This window comes from Pinus tabuliformis, chromosome 7, assembly GCF_031772625.1.
Source record: "Pinus tabuliformis cultivar Carrire ecotype Pingquan chromosome 7, CPIR1, whole genome shotgun sequence".
NCBI classification, from domain to species: Eukaryota; Viridiplantae; Streptophyta; class Pinopsida; order Pinales; family Pinaceae; genus Pinus; species Pinus tabuliformis.
Genome location: NC_142293.1, coordinates 857,868,534 through 857,888,262, shown reverse-complemented (window position 1 = coordinate 857,888,262; position 19,729 = coordinate 857,868,534). Strand labels below are relative to the sequence as shown.

At 37.4% G+C, this 19,729-nt stretch overlaps 1 protein-coding gene and 1 pseudogene across 1 annotated transcript in view; both read right to left on the bottom strand.

Annotated features, from left to right (window-relative positions):
- Positions 1–355: 355 nt before the first annotated feature.
- On the bottom strand, positions 356–1,181 carry LOC149250310 (uncharacterized; annotated as a pseudogene).
- Positions 1,182–2,958: 1,777 nt separating this feature from the next.
- Positions 2,959–19,729, bottom strand: part of LOC149250309 (uncharacterized) — a 70,432-nt gene continuing 53,661 nt past the window's right edge. Inside the window, exons 4-6 of the mRNA XM_089459024.1 lie at positions 6,907–7,062; positions 3,765–5,245; positions 2,959–3,579 (exon numbers count right to left, since the gene is read on the bottom strand). Of these exons, the coding sequence (XP_089315150.1) occupies positions 3,099–3,579; positions 3,765–5,245; positions 6,907–7,062 (2,118 nt within the window). The 3' untranslated portion in view covers positions 2,959–3,098. The remainder of the gene's footprint in view (positions 3,580–3,764; positions 5,246–6,906; positions 7,063–19,729) is intronic.

Here is a 19,729-nt window from a genome sequence, read left to right as displayed (position 1 = left end):
AAATATCCCTTTAAATCAAGTGCCCATCGCTTGGAGATCCACTTCTCAATCTAATACCGCCACGGAAAGGTGAAAACCTGTTATGATTTTTTTAGTCTCAGCGGCTTGGCAGAGGCAACAGCCCACCTTGGAGGTGCTTTGAACATACTGGAACCCTCGTGCTAGCTTGAATGTGCCACGGCGGAGTTTGGTTGGGGCCCAAGTCTCTAGTTGTCAAACTCATGATATCCAGAGAATTCTTTCTCTGGAACCACTGAGTATGGCAGTAATAATACAACAGCTATTTGCTTGAGTGATTTTCAGTTAGTCTTCATTGCTTTAAATTCATCAGCAATACTCGCTAACTAGAATGACACTAACACCTTGACCTCACTTCAAAGTAAATTTCAGCAATATTTGGAAGCATGCAACTAAATCCACTGAACATTTCATATAGCTTGGAAAAAGACATCCATGGCTTTGATGTGGTCCACTCTGGTTGTGAATAAAGCTTTGACAGTTCAGACGCAAAAATTACAATGACTTGAAGCTGAAATTCGATAGAGAATGAGCCAGCTAATAGACAAGGACATGTTAAAAGTCGAACCAAAGAAATATAGATTGGAAATAGCATGCCTCGACAAACATCTCCCTCTGCAACCTGTGTTGTCTGAAAACCCGTCATCTGAACTGCAGTTTTCTCCAACTACAATTGATTCAGTATGAAGAAAATGAATGTCAGTGGAATGGATTGGCACATCAGATTTTTTAACCATTACCTTTCCCTATGACAGGATCCATCAAGGAACACTGCATAGCAACCCTAATTGTAACTCAAAATCCACCTTACTGTAATGATGGCAACAATTGATGACTTTGAGTAATTTGTGTGATGCACTTGCTTGTGGGGAAAAGGTGTTTTATAAAGTTTGCCTTTTCCACTTTCAATAATGAAATCCAATGTTGCACATAAAGCTCTGTAAACATCCCCTCACTGTATCTGCACTTATCAAGTACTGAATGCTGATGTATGTACTATAAACCATGATAAGTCTCATCAAATCTGTCAGGATCTCCACCCACAGGCGCAGCTAATGGCACAGAAAATTATATCTTTTGCATCAATAATACGATCATATTCAGCCCTGTTGAAAAAAAATTCTATATGTACCCCTGTTGGAAGGAAGGGTAACAGTACCCATTTAGCGAAAAATTTGGTTAGGCCTCGACATTGAGGATCGTATCCTTCTGCCGACCAAAGTTAAAATCAAATGAACTTCTATGCCCTAGAGTATATGATGAGCATGGGAGGCTATAAAGGGATTCTCTTGAAATATAAGGGTAAAAATTTTCAGTTTTGTAATCTCATTTAATGAGCATGCATGTTCAGTTTGGTGGTCACCAATCCTATTCAAGGATAGCAGGTCATTAGTCAAAATCCCTTCACTTTCATCCTTGACGCTTTTCAATGGAAAGATTAAGATCATATTGGATATTTTTAATGTTGGAACCAGAGAGGAACCCAATCACCCAAAATGAAGGAAAAGATCAAACTGAATAATGCAGATAGGCTAGCACTTGATAATGTTCAGAGACAAGAGCCAAGCTCTGGCTCTTTTCTATTTAAGTTTGGAATTCAGACCTGGAAATTGGTGGAAAGATCAGCAGTGGAACATATCTAGGCCTTCCTTTAGTATAACAAGTGGATGGCTATCATTGGTTAGCAAGGAGGCCATTTTTAGATGCTCGATTGAACAAATAATCTTGGGACTCAAGTCCAAGCCAATTTACTTTGTATGTTTAGTAATAAGGACTATTGGGAAATCACATTTAGAACCCAAGAAATACTTTTTCACCCCCTCATCTCAGGAGGCCTCCTTGTTGGGCAGTGCCTTGTCCATACGAGTGTCCCTGGTCCCAAATGCCATCCTTTATATTATACAGTGTCTGAAACTTTTGTTTTGGTTCTACCCCTTTGCTAAGTCTGAATGACACTGGGTTGGACCTTTTTTGGCTATCTTTTCCCAAAATCCCATTTCCAAGAAGGATGCCCTTACGGAGAATAAACAGCCTTTCTCTAACAAGTTCTAAACTGCATGGAAACTTGTTAGAACTGGAATCTCATTTATAAATCAGGAAAAATATGTATATAGTTTTTAATAAATCCCTTACAGATATATGTATTCTTGCTCTGACAAGGTGGTTTTGTATGTTGATCTTTTTTTCCAAATCACAGTTCAAATCCAGAAAGTTGAGTTGGATGTTGCTCACCTCTGACGACTATTGGGATGGAGCCCCATGAACCCTAAGTCGAGAATTTCCTTCTCCATCTCCAGTGCCTTCAGTTCCTTCAAAGCAGCCCCTTTGGAGTGGTGGTTAGTGTAGACACAAGGCTAGTCAGATAGTAAGAGAACATCAAGAGTTTCAGCTTAGTTGGCCTCACAAAAGATGATAAAGGTCTACTCTGGCTCTAGTGATTTCTGAGGTCAAGAAGCCACTGCAGCAGTAAAATGTTAAGTGGGAACTCAAAGCATAGCTTTGTTTATATAGGGACTATTAAAGCCTTAAGGGCTAGTGCTTGTGATAGTTACTCTTGCAACCTAATTTTTTTGGAAAGAGCTGCTCATCTGCACTTGTGGTTTTATTTATAATTAGAGGAAGCATTTTCTATGGAACAAAACGTTTTCGTTAAAGACATGCATGTAGCTAGGAACTAATTGTGGGGATCAGTTAGACATGTTGCCTCTCCTGATCTGAGTTGAAGGAGGGAGTAAAGCTATTAATTATACATGGTATATTCTTGTAATTTCCATTTGTTATAAAAAAATTTAAATCCCCCTTCTATGAAATAAAATAATATTTTGATGCAAAGTTCATATAAAAGAAAAGGTTTAAATCAAAGAAAAGGAGACCACTTTCCAGCACAAGGATTATAATATGAATATCACAATTTCAGCCAAATTGAATATGCACACAATATAACAAAGAAATATAATATGAATTTACATAGACCACTGACCAGGGATGTCCTTGTGGAAGATTTCTGGCCATCTTCGAATTACATAGAGGCAGCTTTGTTAGAGCAACTACTTGAATCTTGACGCAGAAGAAGATTAGCTTTAATCTGATAGAGAACAACTGGTTGAGTCACTGGAACATGCCAGGTCTAATTTTGGGGGATATGGATCTTTTGCAATGTTGTGACCCCAATGGTGTTCATTCTGAGATTCATGCATGCTGTTCTTGCTAGACAGGTTAAAAAATTTATTCTTTGAGTGACTTAATGCATTTTTCAAAATTGGATGTTTCCTTTTCTTCGCATGTGACAAAGAATCACCAGATGCATAAGGTCCCACACGAAGTTTATTAATCTGTTCAAGTTTTTTCTGTACCTCTAAAGGCAAGCACTGGAAGCAAGCTTGACAAAGACAGTTGGTCTCTAGACCACACCGTCCAAGAGGACCATGAGGAGAAATCCGTGTATGCTTAACACAAAAAACATTCTGACAATCACGACAGTAATGTTTCTGAAACTTCATTTGCCAATCTGATATATAATGCCAACGATCAAATCTAGCCTTGCATCCCTCATAATTACACCTGCAGATAATAGAGCCAGATATTTAATAGATTTCTTTTTGCTAATATAACTTGAATATGGTTGCCTGTTTAAGCCAAATAATTGCTTTGTTATACAATGGATGTAGCATACAGAATTCTATTCAAATAAGCAGAAAAACTCAACTTTACCTCTGAACAGTCATTGAGATACAATAATTACATACCTGTACCTATTTCTGCCATGCATTTTGGAGAACTCAGTCTTCCTGTGATCAGCCATGTCCATAGTGTCAGCTGAAATTTCAGTGGACTTAATAACCCTTCCATTTGGAGCAGAAGAGCTACGTCTTTTACTTTTTGTGCTCAAGCTATACGAGTTTAAATGTTCTCTATCATCTATTGTTCCAGATGATGCAATCTTTTTCATGCATTTCCCTTGCATAACACGTTTACTTCTCAAATCTGCATCTGTCTCTGCAGCAATTCCAGTATCTCCAACATCTGTTAATCGAGTATCCAGAAGAAAAGAATTCATGGAACCATCAATATTTTGGTTTCTGCTTTCCCAGGGTGCTGTAGTACATTGCATCATCTTTAAATTCAAGGCACTTCCCTGTGTTTCTGATGAGACCTTGGACGAAAAGGAATCTTCATTATAAAGAGCCCTTATCACTAAATCTTCAGCACTCTGAGCTGTCCCTGAATGTTCATCAGTATAATTATAGCTTTTGATCTCTGCTACAAGTTCCCTCCTGGATGGCGAACATGGATTTGATGAAAATGTCCTACCATTTACTTGCCATGAAAGATCCCATATTTTTGATTGCATGAAGAGACAGAAATAAAAAAATGTTGAAAAGGTCCAGCCTGCCATTCTCCAAAGAATATACTGGCTACCCTGAGCTTCCATAAGTCTTGTATGTATTGGACCTAAAACCATAGCTCTGAACAGGGTCCAGGAAGCCAGAATAATTCTGAAGAAAAGACTATGTCTTGAGATGATACCTAAAATGAGTAAGAGACAATTGGCCAAGTACATCCATCCCCAACCTGCAGACCTTTGACTAACTTTTATTCCATGTAAATCTGTATTGGAAAGTTTACTAGCTGCAATGAAATCTTCAGTTGGTTGCGCTCTTCCAGCGATAAACGTCATAGCACAATGGTCATTTGAAGCACGTATATCAGAATGGTGACAACTGTGGATTTGTACCCAGTCCGATGGACCATGGTCCCCCCATGCTTGAATTCTATAACCCGAAAATTTTCCTTGATGACTCCCATCCTTATCTAGAAAGGAATTTTCTTTCGAGTCACCTATTGACATCCAAGAAGATGAATTATCAATGCGTTTGTGTATTAGATACTTATGGAGTGGAGGATATCCGACAAATGATGGGGGGTCCCAGTGCAACTGAATCATGCCACAACTTGAAGATACACACATTGCATTTTCTGGAGAGCCTGGAACAGCACCATAACCAAACATTTGTCTCACTATAGCATATGTAATCTTCTTACGATGAAGGCGGCTTTGGACCTGTAAATCATATAACAGTGTTTGGCTGTGATCCTCAACAAGTGCAGGAAAATCCAGGCCATTTACTGCATTTTCTCTGAAAGCATGTGCATATTGAGGAAGCTGTAGCCCATGTATGATCCAATCCACCACGCGGTCAGCTGTTAGCATATTTTGCAAGTGGTCCTGCAAGTCACAAAATGTACTAAGAAAAGCTAAAAACCAAATTAATGGCGTAATTTGTCTTTGTAGAAAGCACATTTTCCACAGGCTCAACTAATAAATTATAATACTTGTTACAAATAAGTGCATTTTTTCATTTTCAGTTAAACAAATTATGCCACACTGAATCTGTACTGCAAATTAAAGGAATAGAATCACCCTAAATCAAGAGAAATATTTATCACCAAATATAAACAGGGTAGAATTATTCTTTCATTCAAAAATATTCATGTGGAAGAAGTGATTATGATTATTCTTTGTTAAAAAAGAAAAATGCTGCATTACTTGCAGATTGTGTTCTTCAATATAAAAGAACCTGTTAACAGAAAATGGTTCCATCCATTTCTATAATTACAGAATACAGTTCTTGGCCATATTATGTCTCATGGAAACAAGTACTGGTTTTTCCCTATGTGATAGAAACTGTCTTATAATATCAAAAACATCAGAAGCTTGTTTTAAAATAACACAGCTAGTTGATGTTAATTAAAAATGGCAATTAATGTGTAAGAACATCTTAGCACATTTGCATGTATCATCAGAAGACAGAGGTCCAATTTATCATTGCCAACTTGATCTAGTAGTAAGAAACCTGCGCTGAAAGCCCAATACACACTGACATAAAGAACATAAATCACCTCTTCAACTGTTGGATGCCAAACAAATATATTTGCAAGCAGGCAACCTTGAAGCTTGATACATTGAGATACATTGCCTTCTTCTCATCAGCACCTTGTCTCTGAGGGTGAGACAACTAAATGTAACACAGATTTGACTAGTTGATTGTCATATAGCTTGTCTTTAGTTGAGAGTCACATGTATAAAAAATGTCAATTAGCTAAATGGTAATCATTTAGCTCAAATCTAACTAATGGTCATACAGTAGATTCTCATACTTTTTCAGGCCAAAGAAATTGATCTTCACCAATTAAATGAAAATTTAAAAATGCTGTCTGCTTGGGGTAGCTCAATTGGCAATGGCCGTGGAAATGAAGTCTCACCGAACCAGAAGTCTTGGGTTCAAATTTTGTGCTATCCCCCAGATCGGGGTGAGAAGTTGAATATGATGAAGATGTAGTCCTACCAAGCTTACAAAAAAAAAATCTAAAAATGCCATGTGAAATGCAAGTTGAAAGGGGAAGAGTGCAAACTAATGTGATCATGTATTCCTGCTTAAAAAAGTGGTTGGATCTTTAGGATGCAAGGATTAATGTGCTCCAGCCTCCAACAAATGCATGTCAGGATGCAAGGACTTAATGTGCTCTAGCCTCTGATGAATGCATGCCTTGATATCATTATCTTCTCAAATATGCTTTTGTTAAATAGTTTCAACATTAATTAAAACAAAATGACTAAATGTGGAACCTCATCTTAAAGAAAAAAAGTTTGAAGAAATCTAATTCATTGGAAACAATAACATCTACTGATGACGGCAACAAGAGTAAAATCAAAATGGAGACAACATTCAAAATATATGTGGATAAGTAGTAAGGAGGAAGGAACGCAAAACATCATCTCATCCAAAAATCTTTACGAGTCACAATATCACGTATTTAGCTGAGCGTTATAATGGGCATCAATCTAGATGATTTTGTGAGTGGGAATTCTTGGGAAATTAAACATACCAGCATCTCTTCCACAGATATCGTGGCTCCCCCATAGCTGAAGTCACCCTTAAAGTTATGAGGTGCTACAAAATCATGAAAAGCATCATTGCCTCCACTACTGTCATATTTTGACTCTTCTGTGGAATCTAACTTGGCACCAAACGAAGATAAGAACTGCACAGCCAACAAATATATATCAGAACCTTTTCTTATTTATTTCCAAACACTTCCAATGCTCACAAAACAAAGTGAATTAGGACTACAAAGCTTTCACAAAGTAACAGAATGCAGAAGATCCAAGGTCATTCTTATTGGTCATTTCTGTTTTACCAAATCATTCTAGATTTACACATGGAATGCTAAATGTTCAAATCAGATCTTAGAAAAATACACTGACCTGTTATGCCTAAAAGCATACACAACCTTAAAACAATATGCAAATACTAAGAGCATTTGCATAAGCAACCTTAAAACAATATGCAAGGAACAACATTCACGTAGGCAATCTTAAAACAATATCCAAGTAATAATATTATTTGTATAAACAACCTTAAAACAATATGCACGGAACAACAGCATTCACAAAAGCAATCTTAAAACAATATGCAAGTAATAACAACATTCAAGTAAAGTAGCATAAATAATATAAATAATGAGTGTCACCATAAGCTGGCCCTTGTTCTTTGGTAAGAACAGATAGCATTGACCAATGCAGTTTACCACAAAGAAAAAGCTCATCATATCAGTTCATGGTCCAAATCAGGCCATTTTCATGAGTGTTTACAGATGCTTTTTGTTTCGCTAGGGTTAGTCTTTAGCCCTAGTCCAATGGGACCTCCTCTAAGGCCTTTGGGTTATAGGAGGGGCATTACTTGGAGAAACTTGGAATGTAGTAGTGTGTTCGTTATCATTCCATACATAACATCTTTCATCATCCCTCAATGCCACCTCAATTTTTCAGGTTAACTGTCATTGGTTCATTGGGATTTGGCACTTACACATCCACATCCTTAAGTAGGGCTGGAAAACTTTTCCTTGGAGGTTGATGTAGCTAAAAGAAGGGAAAACCATAAGATAGCCACAACGAAAGAAAAACAAAAGTTTAGAATGCAAAAGATGGCTGAGATGAAATTAGCACGTGGGAAAAAGCCTAGCATGAGCTCTACACCCCCCCCCCCACAATTAGCCATCACTCGCTCCCTGAGCACTTGATGCTCCATCCTATCATCAGGATTGCATGTCCCAACCCTGATGAGCAAGAAGTTGACTCATCTTAAGGGGTAAAACAAATGTTATATCATAAAGAGCAAGCTTTGATCCTTGAGCTATGCACCATATAAAAAGCATTATCAAAAAGAAGTAAAAAGCGCACCAGAGGGGTGGGAAAAGTAGGGTGAGGAAAAGGGTAGCTCGTGCCTCCACAATTTCTTCCCCATGAAAAGATAGCTATGGTTTATCAAGTGAAAACTAGGTTTTCCCCTTACTCGAAGCATAAAGTTGGTTCATCTCAGATTTAGCCATGAAGACTCCATCACCCAAGTAGAGAAATGCACTAAGAATCCTTGTGGTCATCAAAAATCATGAAAAATGTATTCTTTCCTTCCTCTTTATTTTTCTAATCCCTTTAAGGCAAGCCGCTAGGACTAGGGCATACGCCCAAGTTCAATTAGGCCACATATTAGATAGACATTGAGGCATTTTTAGCTTGAATTCGACTTGATTGATCCTTTGCACTCAAAATCCATCATTTTAATGGTTGTATTTGCCCTAATAGGGTTGACGTTATCTTCCCTAAGCAACTTTTGCCCTAGAAAAATCCTAACTTTGGCAGGGGCTTCAACTTGGAGCTTAATTTGAAGGTTTGCCCTCTCCTTTTAGTTGATTACATCATTTGCAAACCTTTTCTTGGTGCTTGTATGCCAATGTATTCCTTTGTTGATCTATATCTTGAAGCCCTAGGTCATAAGTCCCTCTTTAAGGGCTTTGTATATGGCATGCTACTCCCACACAAAGAATTGTGCCCTTGTCCATTAAAAAAGAACCTTACTTAGCCTTTGATTCATTTCACCTTGAGCCATTTAACTTAGAATATCCTTTAGGTGAAAACTGGGAAGCCTCTCATGTGGTAAAATTCCACTAAAGAGCAGGATGAGGATTGTTGAGGTGAAAACTACCCACAACAAAACTATTGATACTTTCACATCTCAATTAGTTCAAATATTCCTATGGTTAGAAGTCTCTTCGCTAATACATCTACCTCCAACACCAGAGCTCGTTGCTACATTCAAGCCATTGAATATGAGAGGCTTCCTTGATGCTCCTCACCACTTCCCTAAGAAATATGAAGATTGTTTGCACAAATTCAATGGCACTGATGTAGTTGCAGCTGAAAAACACATACATGAGTTCTATTGGTTTGTGGGTGCAAGGTTGATCCAAGAGGAGGATGTGGTTATGATGTTGTTTGCCTTGACCTTAGAAGGAAGTGCCAGGGATTAGTACCTAGATTTACCCCAAGGTAGCCTTAAAAACTCGGACCTATTACACCAAGCCTTCAACAAAAGATGGGCCATGGTCAAGGAAGGCATGCAACTCCTAGATAAATTTCTGGAAGTTAAGAAAATCGACAATGAAAATGTTAGAGAATTTACACAATGATTTGATAAGTTGCTCAAGGAATTCCCTAACCTGTATAATCCTATTGAACAAACTATCCTTGACAAATACATACAAGCATTCTCTAAACATTTGTCATAAGCTCTAAAAGACAAGAAGCCTAAGTCTTTGGATAAGATTAAAATCCTAGCTATTGAAATAGAGCATAATCTTTGAAGTTTGAACATCCAAAGTTGATTTGTATTGAGGACCGACAATGGAACCGAATATGAATCAAATGAATTCAATGACTTTTGCAGAGAGGTTGGCATTAAGAGGGATACAACTATTCCATACACTCCTGAGCAAAATGGTGTTGCTGAAAGGAAGCAACGAACAATCATGGAAGCCACCCATGCCATGCTCCATGATTAAGGCCTACCGAAGTTCTTATGGGGAGAAGTTTCCAACAGGGCCATGTATGTTCAAAATAGAAGCCCACATCAAGCTTTGGATTTCAAGACTCCCGAGGAGGTCTTCACTGGTAAGAAACCTAATGTTTCTCATTTTAGAATTTTTGGTTGTCCCATGTATTTTCATGTGCCTTAAGAGAAAAGAAACAAGTTGGAAGCATTTGGGAAGAAAGGTATTTTTGTGGGCTACAATGAAAATTCAAAGGCATATAGAATCTATGTGCCTGGTCAAAGAGATGCGGAAGTAAGCCATGATGTCACCTTTGATGAAGACACTGCCCTTGGGAAATGTAGAGGTCTCTCTATCCCTAGGGAGGACAATGATGATGTTGCAAAAAAACAGGATGAACCTCCTACAAATGAACCGATGTCCAATGTTGAAGGCCCGATGGATACCATTGATCCACCTCCCATTGGTCCCTCTACCTCAAGGAAAAGACCTTTGTGGCTCAAAGATACTCTTGAAAATGCTAAAAAACACACTGCTCCAAGAGTGTAACAACTCGCCTACAATTATAAACAAAATGTGAATATTAGCATACATACGGGACATCCATATGATAGCTACATATGCATGAACCGCGTGTATTGCACTACTATACTTAGTAGCTAATAGTGAAAAAGTTTAAGTTTAGGTGGATGAAACGATTATCGAAATAAATTCCTAAACTCACCAAAATATAATAAATATACCAAGTGGGGCATTGATATGTGTACCACCCTGATAGAACTATATATATGACTAATCTTTTAAATCAATAATATATATATATATATATATATAAATTAAAATTTAATTAATTTATAATTAATTAAAGTAAATAAAAGAATTTAATTAAATGTTAAATAAAGTAATTTATTTAATATATGAATAAAACAACTTTAGAAACTAAAATTTAATAAAATACTAATAAGATCTAAAAAGTAAATAAACTATTTCAAATGATTCTTTTAAATTAAGAACCGCCTCCATCCAAAAGAAAGAAGGGTCGAGAAGGTAGTAGGAGGATGACAACGAAGAGAAATAGGAAGCGGTGGAGGAAGGAGGCGGACAACAAGAAGGTTGGAAGACGGTGGAATAAAAGATACAAGGGAGTGAAGAAGGCCATGACAGGAAGGGGGAATTACAGAGAAGGGAAATTACAGAAAGGAGGAAAATCCATGTCACTGATAGAAGGAAGTCTAAGCTCAGTTGTTCTTGAAATTTTGGGCAGGCGGCCAAAGTACCTCGAATTTGAAGTACTTTGGAGTTGGGTACTGAAGTTGTGCTCAGTTTGGCAGGGAGGTTTTGGTTGTTTTGGTAACGGGAGCGGGAGCGAGAACCACAACAGAGCAGAGACATCTTCAACCACAGAACCCCAGGTCGGTACTCAATAGTAAAATTGGTGAATTTTGTACATATATTGCAGAGTAGTATATTCTGAAAATTGTATTAATTATTCCCTGTTAAATTCCCAAATTAGGGTTTCACCAACTGTTTTTAGATCTTTAATATCATTTAAAATTGTCAATTGTGAACTCTGAGTCCCACAAAGAGGGACATTTCGTGAAAGTAAGAATCCAAATAGGTATCGAGTGTATTTAGCTACTATGAGTATTATTGTTCAAACTGAGCGATGTTTGGTCGAAGAAGTCGTAAAGCACCAAGTCTGGAAGGATGCGATGAATGAGGAATATGAATCTATCATGAAGAATGATGTCTGGGACGTGGTGCCTAAACCCAAGGACAAGTCTGTGTTCACCTCTAAATGGCTTTACAAAATTTAACATGGAGTTGATGGGAGCGTTGACAAATATAAGACCAGCTTCGTTGCTCAAGGCTTCTCTCAAAAGGAAGGAGTGGGCTATGACGAGATATTTGCACTGGTTGCCTGATATACCACTATCAGATCCATTATCGCTCTCATTGTGTAAGGCCCTAGATAATTTACTCAAACATTTACTTTGACCAAAATATGAACCTGCTTTAACAATTTAACCAGAATTCATAATACTGCCCTAAATTTATCATTAACCAGACAATGAATTTGAAAATAAAAATTCAGAAGAATACCTAGAAGTTACTTCGAAGAAATTCTAGTTTGATGTTTTCCCAATTTGCTCTGGCTACCAAAAGACCAAAACCTCCCAACCAAACTGGGTACAATCTCGGTACCCAGCTCCAAAATACTTCGAATTCGAAGTAATTAGGCCCCCATGCCCAAAAGCTTCAAGAACAACTGCTCAATTATTCTCTGTGTCTTTCTCTTATAAGTTCCTCCTCTATCTCCCTCTGTATAAAATTTTCTTCCCCCCCTTTTCTACAGTGCCTTTCCTCCTTTTATGCTGGAGAGGTTACTCCACCGCTTCCAAATTTCTCCACTGCCTTTAATTCGATAACTTCAAAAGTTGCAGAGACGGTCACCGCCTTCTCTCCTCTCAACTTGGTGACAATGCCTTTTATTTATAGTGTATCTCCTTTATCATATTATGTTTCCCCTTTTTGTTTATATCAAATTATTTTCATAGTATTATGTTTTTTTTTTTTTTAATTCACAATTTAATATATATATACTTCTCTTTATAATATATATTACTTTCTTTTGATTTTATAGAATACGTAGTTTCTTTTGTTAGAATAATATATATATCATAATTCTTTTGTACATAATTCCTTTGTACATAGTTCCTTTGTATGTAGTAGGGTACATAATTCCTTTGTGGTGAGTTCAATACATTGCATTTATATAGTTGAATTATATATTTATATATATTATGGTGGTGTTACATATATCAAGTACCCTACTATATTCTTGTGAGTTATGTATTCACTTCAATAGTTAGTTCGTTACCCTAAATATGGGAGTTTTTTCAATATTAACCAATATGTATACTAGTGTAGTGTAGGCGATGCATGCATATGTAGCTATCATATGCATGCCTCGTGTGCATGCTAATATCCCTATGTTCCTTTTAATTCGAGATGGGCCATTACACACTACACCTCAAGGATGGAGCCTACATCAAATGGACGATAAGGCTGCTTTCTTGCATGGCTCTCTTAAGGAGGAAATCTACTTGGAACAAGATGGGCCATGGTCAAGGAAGGCATACAACTCCTAGATAAATTTCAGGAAGCTCAGAAAATTGACAATGAAAATGTTAGATAATTTACACAATGGTTTGATAAGTTGCTCAAGGAATTCCTGTTATCTGCAACTATATGACATGACTCAATTTTTCCTTTATCAAATACATGCATACATACCTCATTTCTTCTTTTTGGTCATCCAGACTTCCTTTGGCAGCTTCCTTGATTGAAATTTCTTCAATCATCATGACCTGCTTCATTTCTTTATCATCATACCATCATCCCATGAATCCCATACAAGGTGGAATTCTCGGTGAGACCCTTGCTTTTTCCAGTAGGTGAATCTTCCAATGAAGATTCCAACAGAGGATCTTGTTCATCCTCATCCTGCAAATGCTCCCTTTTGAATGATGTATGATGAGCTCTACTAGATGACTTTTTTTATCCATAAGTGTTACTTATGATTCCTATGAGGTTTGCAAGAGCTACTTTCTCCTATGATAACTGCTACAAGCATGTAGACTTTTACTTCGTCTATCTTTCCAACTTCTTTGTATTGATGACATGAGCTCTTATTTCAATCTATGTTATTATAATGTCATCCTTAATATGATGCATCCTACATGGCAGAGATCTTCCATCTTCTACTTATCCTTGCTATCCATAGTTCTATCATTACATCATGAATAGTGTCTAAGAATCTAAGCGTTGGTATAGTTCCCTCCTTTCATCATGCTTCTTAAAAGGATCAGCCCATCCATCTTTACTCCTTGTACCTGCAATATTAATTAACAAGTACCCCAAGCAAAGAATATGATACTAAAACATGATGCCAAGATTTTTAGGGTATTCATGCAATCAAGAGGTCATCCTAGGGCTTCTAAAGTTCAAACCTTAGATCAGAATCCATTCCCTCTTTCTGTTATGCTAGGATTTATCCCTTCCCTGGATTTCTAACAAACCCTAGAATCATATTTCCAACCCTAAAACATAAAATATACCATACATACCTTATGGTTACTTACCTTTGTTGTGATGACTTGCAATTTTGGAAGCCATCTTCATTGGTGTGAGATATTCTTCACTATACTCATTTGTTCCTTCATTCAAGTATATGATTGCCACAGAGCTCTTGTTTACTGACCTTGGATCAATGTTTTTACAGCTTCACAGGTCTTCACGCAAAACTGATATCTACAAGTGTAACAATGTCTCTAGTGATAGTACAGTTCCAGAAATCTTGGACTGCTTCATGTCTACTTCCTTAGTCCTTTCAAATTTCAGAGAATATATATGAGGTTGGTGACTACATCTTTTGTGCCACAGGAACTCAGTCACCACAGGATTTGAATTTATAAGTAGAGTAGAGTAATGATGTCACAAGGACGCATCTTGAAGATGAGGTCTACGTTATCACAAAGATAGAGAGATTTCAAATTCTCAGATCTGCAATTGTTACTGTAGGTTTGACTTCATGGAGTGGTGCAAATAATCTAGACTTTTGCTTTTCTTTGCAATGAATTTTTCTTTCAAAGGCTTTTGCTGGTAGACTTCAAGATTTCTGCCTGCAACCTTGACCTTCCCTCCAGCAATTTGACTGATATTTTCGGCCCTTTCTGCTGCTGCATGTGTGACAGGAATATGGTAAGGACTAAGTCACATGACACATCCCCCAAGGTCTCATGTCTCGTATTTCACGTTCCGGACACGAAAAACGTCCTAAAACATGCCGAAAACAGTTTTTAAAGTGTCATCTAAAACGTAAAACATATTCACTGGTTTTCATCGTGTCCTGTGAATGAAAAACGCATTTTATAGGTGTAAAAAACATTGACCTAAAGTATTTCCCGATTTGGACACGTGTCCCACGAAAAAAGAGCTATAAATCCCACGCGATTACTTTTTCCGGGTTTTTAGTTCTTTTCCTCCACTGCCGTCACTATAGAATCTCCGTCGAGTCGCTACGTTTGCTCGGTGGAAAGGTTGGGCATTGCCGTTTGCGTGGTGCAGCAGTGCTACCATGTAAGCCAGATTCAGAATATACGTTGCTTTTCCAATGAATTTTTGTGGGTCTGTTGTACATAGCGTCCAAGTTGTGTACAACCGCCAGCGTTTTTTGTTTCAAGTGGTGAAGTTTTTCTTTGTTTTATTTATTTTTGTACTCAACTAATGAAAAGTTTAACAAAACCAATATAGCTTGCTTCTTACACACTCCGATAGTATACAGGCTCTGACAGGGCCAAAAGTCAAAATTGGTCGTTGTTCGATGACCGTTCTTAACCAGCAGCTGTACAGATGTTATCGCCACATACAATATAGAACAGTGTTAGCCTCCAATTTCACGAACACTGTCTTTTATTTGGTTAGATCCCCACTTCCACTTTCTTTCATGGATGGTTTGTCTAAGCAATTGCTTGCATGGATTCCATGTAAAAAAGATCCTACACGCGTAAGTACTATACCATGTCAAAGATCTTGTTCCTATGCTTGTTGATACAGAGTCTATATCGCTAGCGAACAGATCTGGTACATTGACATGTGTCTTAACTCCAGTTAACCACAATTACTATATGACTTTGAAACTCTTGTATTTTATGGTCATTGTGTCCTGATCTATTATACAATTGTATAGGCAAAATTGAACCTTTGTACACTGATATTTTATTTTTTCAGGTTTTTTTACTTGTGAGTCCGATGTATCCTGGTTTGTTTTTGCTATATTCATTACGAGTCACTTGTAGGCGCAAACCAGTGTAATTGCATGAGTTTTTGCACCTAAACCGAACTATGCTTGAACCTAGAATACCTGAATGGACCTGCATCCATACTAAGGTGTGCAACATTCAGACAAAGACACTAATTCCCAATACCGATGTTCATCGTATTAAAATAGTACATATCAAGCATGCACAGTTAACCAGCTTATCACTTTCATATCCCAGAATTGCAGGTCTTTCACCCAAATCATCAACCATGAAATCATATTTCTAGACTCGAGCATCCAGCAACTAGTATTAGCCTATAATTAACCATTGCAGCATCTAGCATATCATCTGAATATTTTTTTTGTTATGGCCACCCTTGAAACCTTGAAAAGAGTGTCATGACTGAGTGAAGAGCTGAGACAACATTCAAAAATATGAGTTCGGATTACTGAACAGCAGATGACAAATTCACTGTTTTATTCTTTTGAGCCAGTGTGTCACACAGACTTGCAGGTTTTCCAATATATATTGCTGTAAAGATTATTTTGAAATTTGGACAGGATGTACTTCTGAGCATGCTGCTCCTTGAGACTTTGCAAGCTATGTTCTTCAGTTGGATGGTTGCTGTAATATTCTAGCTGTTTACTATTTTCCCTTCTTGTTGGTTCCATCAAAGTGAATATTATAACTTTGGTGCCAAATTGTTATGTAAAAAATTAGTTAATTTTAGGTTTATTGTTTAATTTAGGTTTAGTTAGACGAAAGGGCACGATCATAAGATCATGCCCTTTCCCAAAGGGTGCCCATGGCGGTATATAAGCCAGGCAACCCATTGTAAACATTCAACATCGGTATTTCATCATTTTAATAAAGTATTTATTCATATATATTCTGCGTATCATAAGTTTTTCCGCTTCATCTGGTATCGGAGCGAGTTTGATTGCTGGCTTCTTGCTGCATACGACCTCCGATTGTCCGCAAGCACTAGTCCACTTGTCAACGTCCCCAACTGCCTCCTCCCTGTCACAACTTCCGTTCATCTCTATTTCCACCGCATCTTGGTTACCTATTCATCGCCCACCGCAACCTATCTACTGACTCCACCTTCCAGACAGTCCAACAGCCTGCCTACTCGGTCGTGTTCTATTTCTCCACCAATCACGCGTCGTCCAAATCGCAGGTTGACCATCGCTTAGTTGAACCTTCTGCTGCAGTTTGGGTTAAGTCACCGCTCGCGTCCCGACCTTCCACACCGCATCACAGTTCCACGCCAGTCCATCATCGTTCCACGCCGCAACCCTCCCATCCGCCCTGTCCACAAGCCCACAACATCCGCTGTCCGCTGTCCGACTCATCCCTTAACCTTCTGCCACGTCTGCCATCAAACATCGTGGCCATTGACTCTCGGACGCACCTTTTCATTCCAATTGAACATTCTAAATTCGATATTTCCTTCAGAAAATAAATTCGATATTTTCATTATACAGTTATAATATATATAACTAAAGTATATTAAATAGTTATATATTATATAACATATATAATATATATAAAGTGACATATAATATATATATATATATATATAGTTATATTATATATTATATATAATACATATAATTTAATTAATTAATTTTAATTAATTAAAAATTATATATATATATATAAAGTTAATTTAATTAATTAAATTTATTTTAATTAATTAAAAGTTATATATATATATATGTTAATTTAATTAATTAAATTTATTTTAATTAATTAAAATTTATATGTATAAAATTTATTTTAGCTAATAGAAAAAAAAAAGAGGGAGGAAAAATATTTTAGCTGGCAAATAAATACACGCCCCCGCAAACCCGCTCAATGTCGACAATGACAATGGCGGATTTCCAAAAAAAATTGTTGGATGCAGAGCATAAGATAAATAGCAACCACGATGAGGTCAATAAAAGACTAAATGAATTCGAGATCAAGCTTGGGGAGCAAGCGGACAAAATCAAAAATCTTCAAGATACGACAAATCGAATAGAGATAAAGATGGAAAGTCAACATGTCCAAACAGAAGTAAACATCAGAGATGCCTTAACAATGCTGAGACTTCTGTGTAAAAGGTCGAATTGTACACCCGAAGAGCTATTAAAAGAAAGTGAAGAGAATCAAGAACACCTCTCATCAGATTCAACAAAGTCAACAGATTCTCATGAAAAGGTTGAATCCCCAAGAAAATCAGCGACACCCCACCAAGAAGCAAGTAACACAGCCTTTACAAACAAGCAACTTTGGGATACCCTTACTAATCAACACCCTTTTTTTGCTCAACCATTAGCCACATACCAAAAGAGGGCAAAGGTTGAGATGCCTAAATTCGATGGAAACGAAAAAAACAATGTTGCATGGATAAATAAAGCAGAAGAATACTTTGAGATATATGACATCAATGACGATGACGAAAAGCTCAGGCATGCATCCATGAAAATGGAAGGAGAAGCATATAACTGGTATATGTGGTGGAAAAAGACAACACACGTCATTAGCTGGAGAAAATTTAAAGATGCATTCTTCAAAAGATTCCAAGGTGTAAGAGAAGAAGAGTTCTTTTCAAAACTCATCAAGTTACGACAAAAAGGAAGTGTTGATGAATACACTCAAGAATGGGAGACCTTAGTAACACGAGTACCTGGGTTATCAGAATCTCGTCTAATTCAGTCATACATCTCGGGACTCAAAACCCATTTACAAGCAGAACTTGAGATGCATGACATTACATCTATAGAAGTAGCAAGACGAAAAGCAAAAACAGCCGAAAAGAAATCCGAACCAATATTTTGGTCAAAAGCGGAAAAAGCTTATGCAAGACGAAGGATACCCCAGTATGTGGACTCAAATAATACAAGATATGTTCCACCACATCGTCGTGAAGATGAAAAATCTAATGTGGAAATGCAAAGGATAAAAGAGGGTAAATGTAAACGTTGTGGTGAGAAGTGGGACCCCAAACATAGATGTGTTAAAGGAAAAGAACCAAAGAACCTATATAATTGTGAAGCAACCAATGATTCAAACAATGAAGATTATGACATAGAAGACATAGAAGACGCCCCAGAATTCTCACCAGAACTAGATGATGGAAGTATTCCACAAGTGTCATTATCAGCTATGACAGGTATATCACAACCTCAGACTTTAAAGTTAAAAGGACACATAAAGAAGAACAACGTAGTGGTTCTCGTCGACTCTGGAAGCACACACAATTTTTTAGATGCAACCGTGGCAAAGAGACTCAATATCTTTTCATTTCCCTTACCAAACATGAAAGTGATGGTAGCTAATGGTAAGAAGATTGAAAAGGTAGGGAAATGCCATAAGGTCAATTTGCAGATTCAAGACTTTAATCTAGAGTCTCCATTCTTCACGGTACCGTTAGGAGGAGTAGATGTAGTCCTAGGTATCCAATGGCTACGAACTTTAGGCACTTATGCCGCCAACCATCAAGTACAATTTATAAAATTCAAATGGGGAGGTCAGAAGTACAAGCTACACGGATTCCAAGCACCAGAAAATCAAGTTGTATCATCATCTCAGATGATGAAGTTGAGTCGAGAAGAGTCACCAGAGATACAAGATCTGATTCGGAAGCATGAAAAAGTATTTCAAGGCCTACCTATGAAGATGCCGCCTAATAGGGAAATTGAGCATACAATAGAAGTCAAGGCAAGATCAGACCCCGTCAACATCAAGCCATATCGATATTCACATCACCAAAAAACGGAAATTGAGAGATTAATCCAAGACCTTTTAAAGTGTGGGACCTTGATCATCTTGGAATATATAATCAAGTGGAAGGACTTACCGAAGAAGACGCTTCTTGGGAGAATGAAGCATTTTGTCAACAACATCCGTCGTTGCGCATGCTTTGAGGACAAAGCATTCTTTCGAGAGGAAGGCAATGTTATGTAAAAAATTAGTTAATTTTAGGTTTATTGTTTAATTTAGGTTTAGTT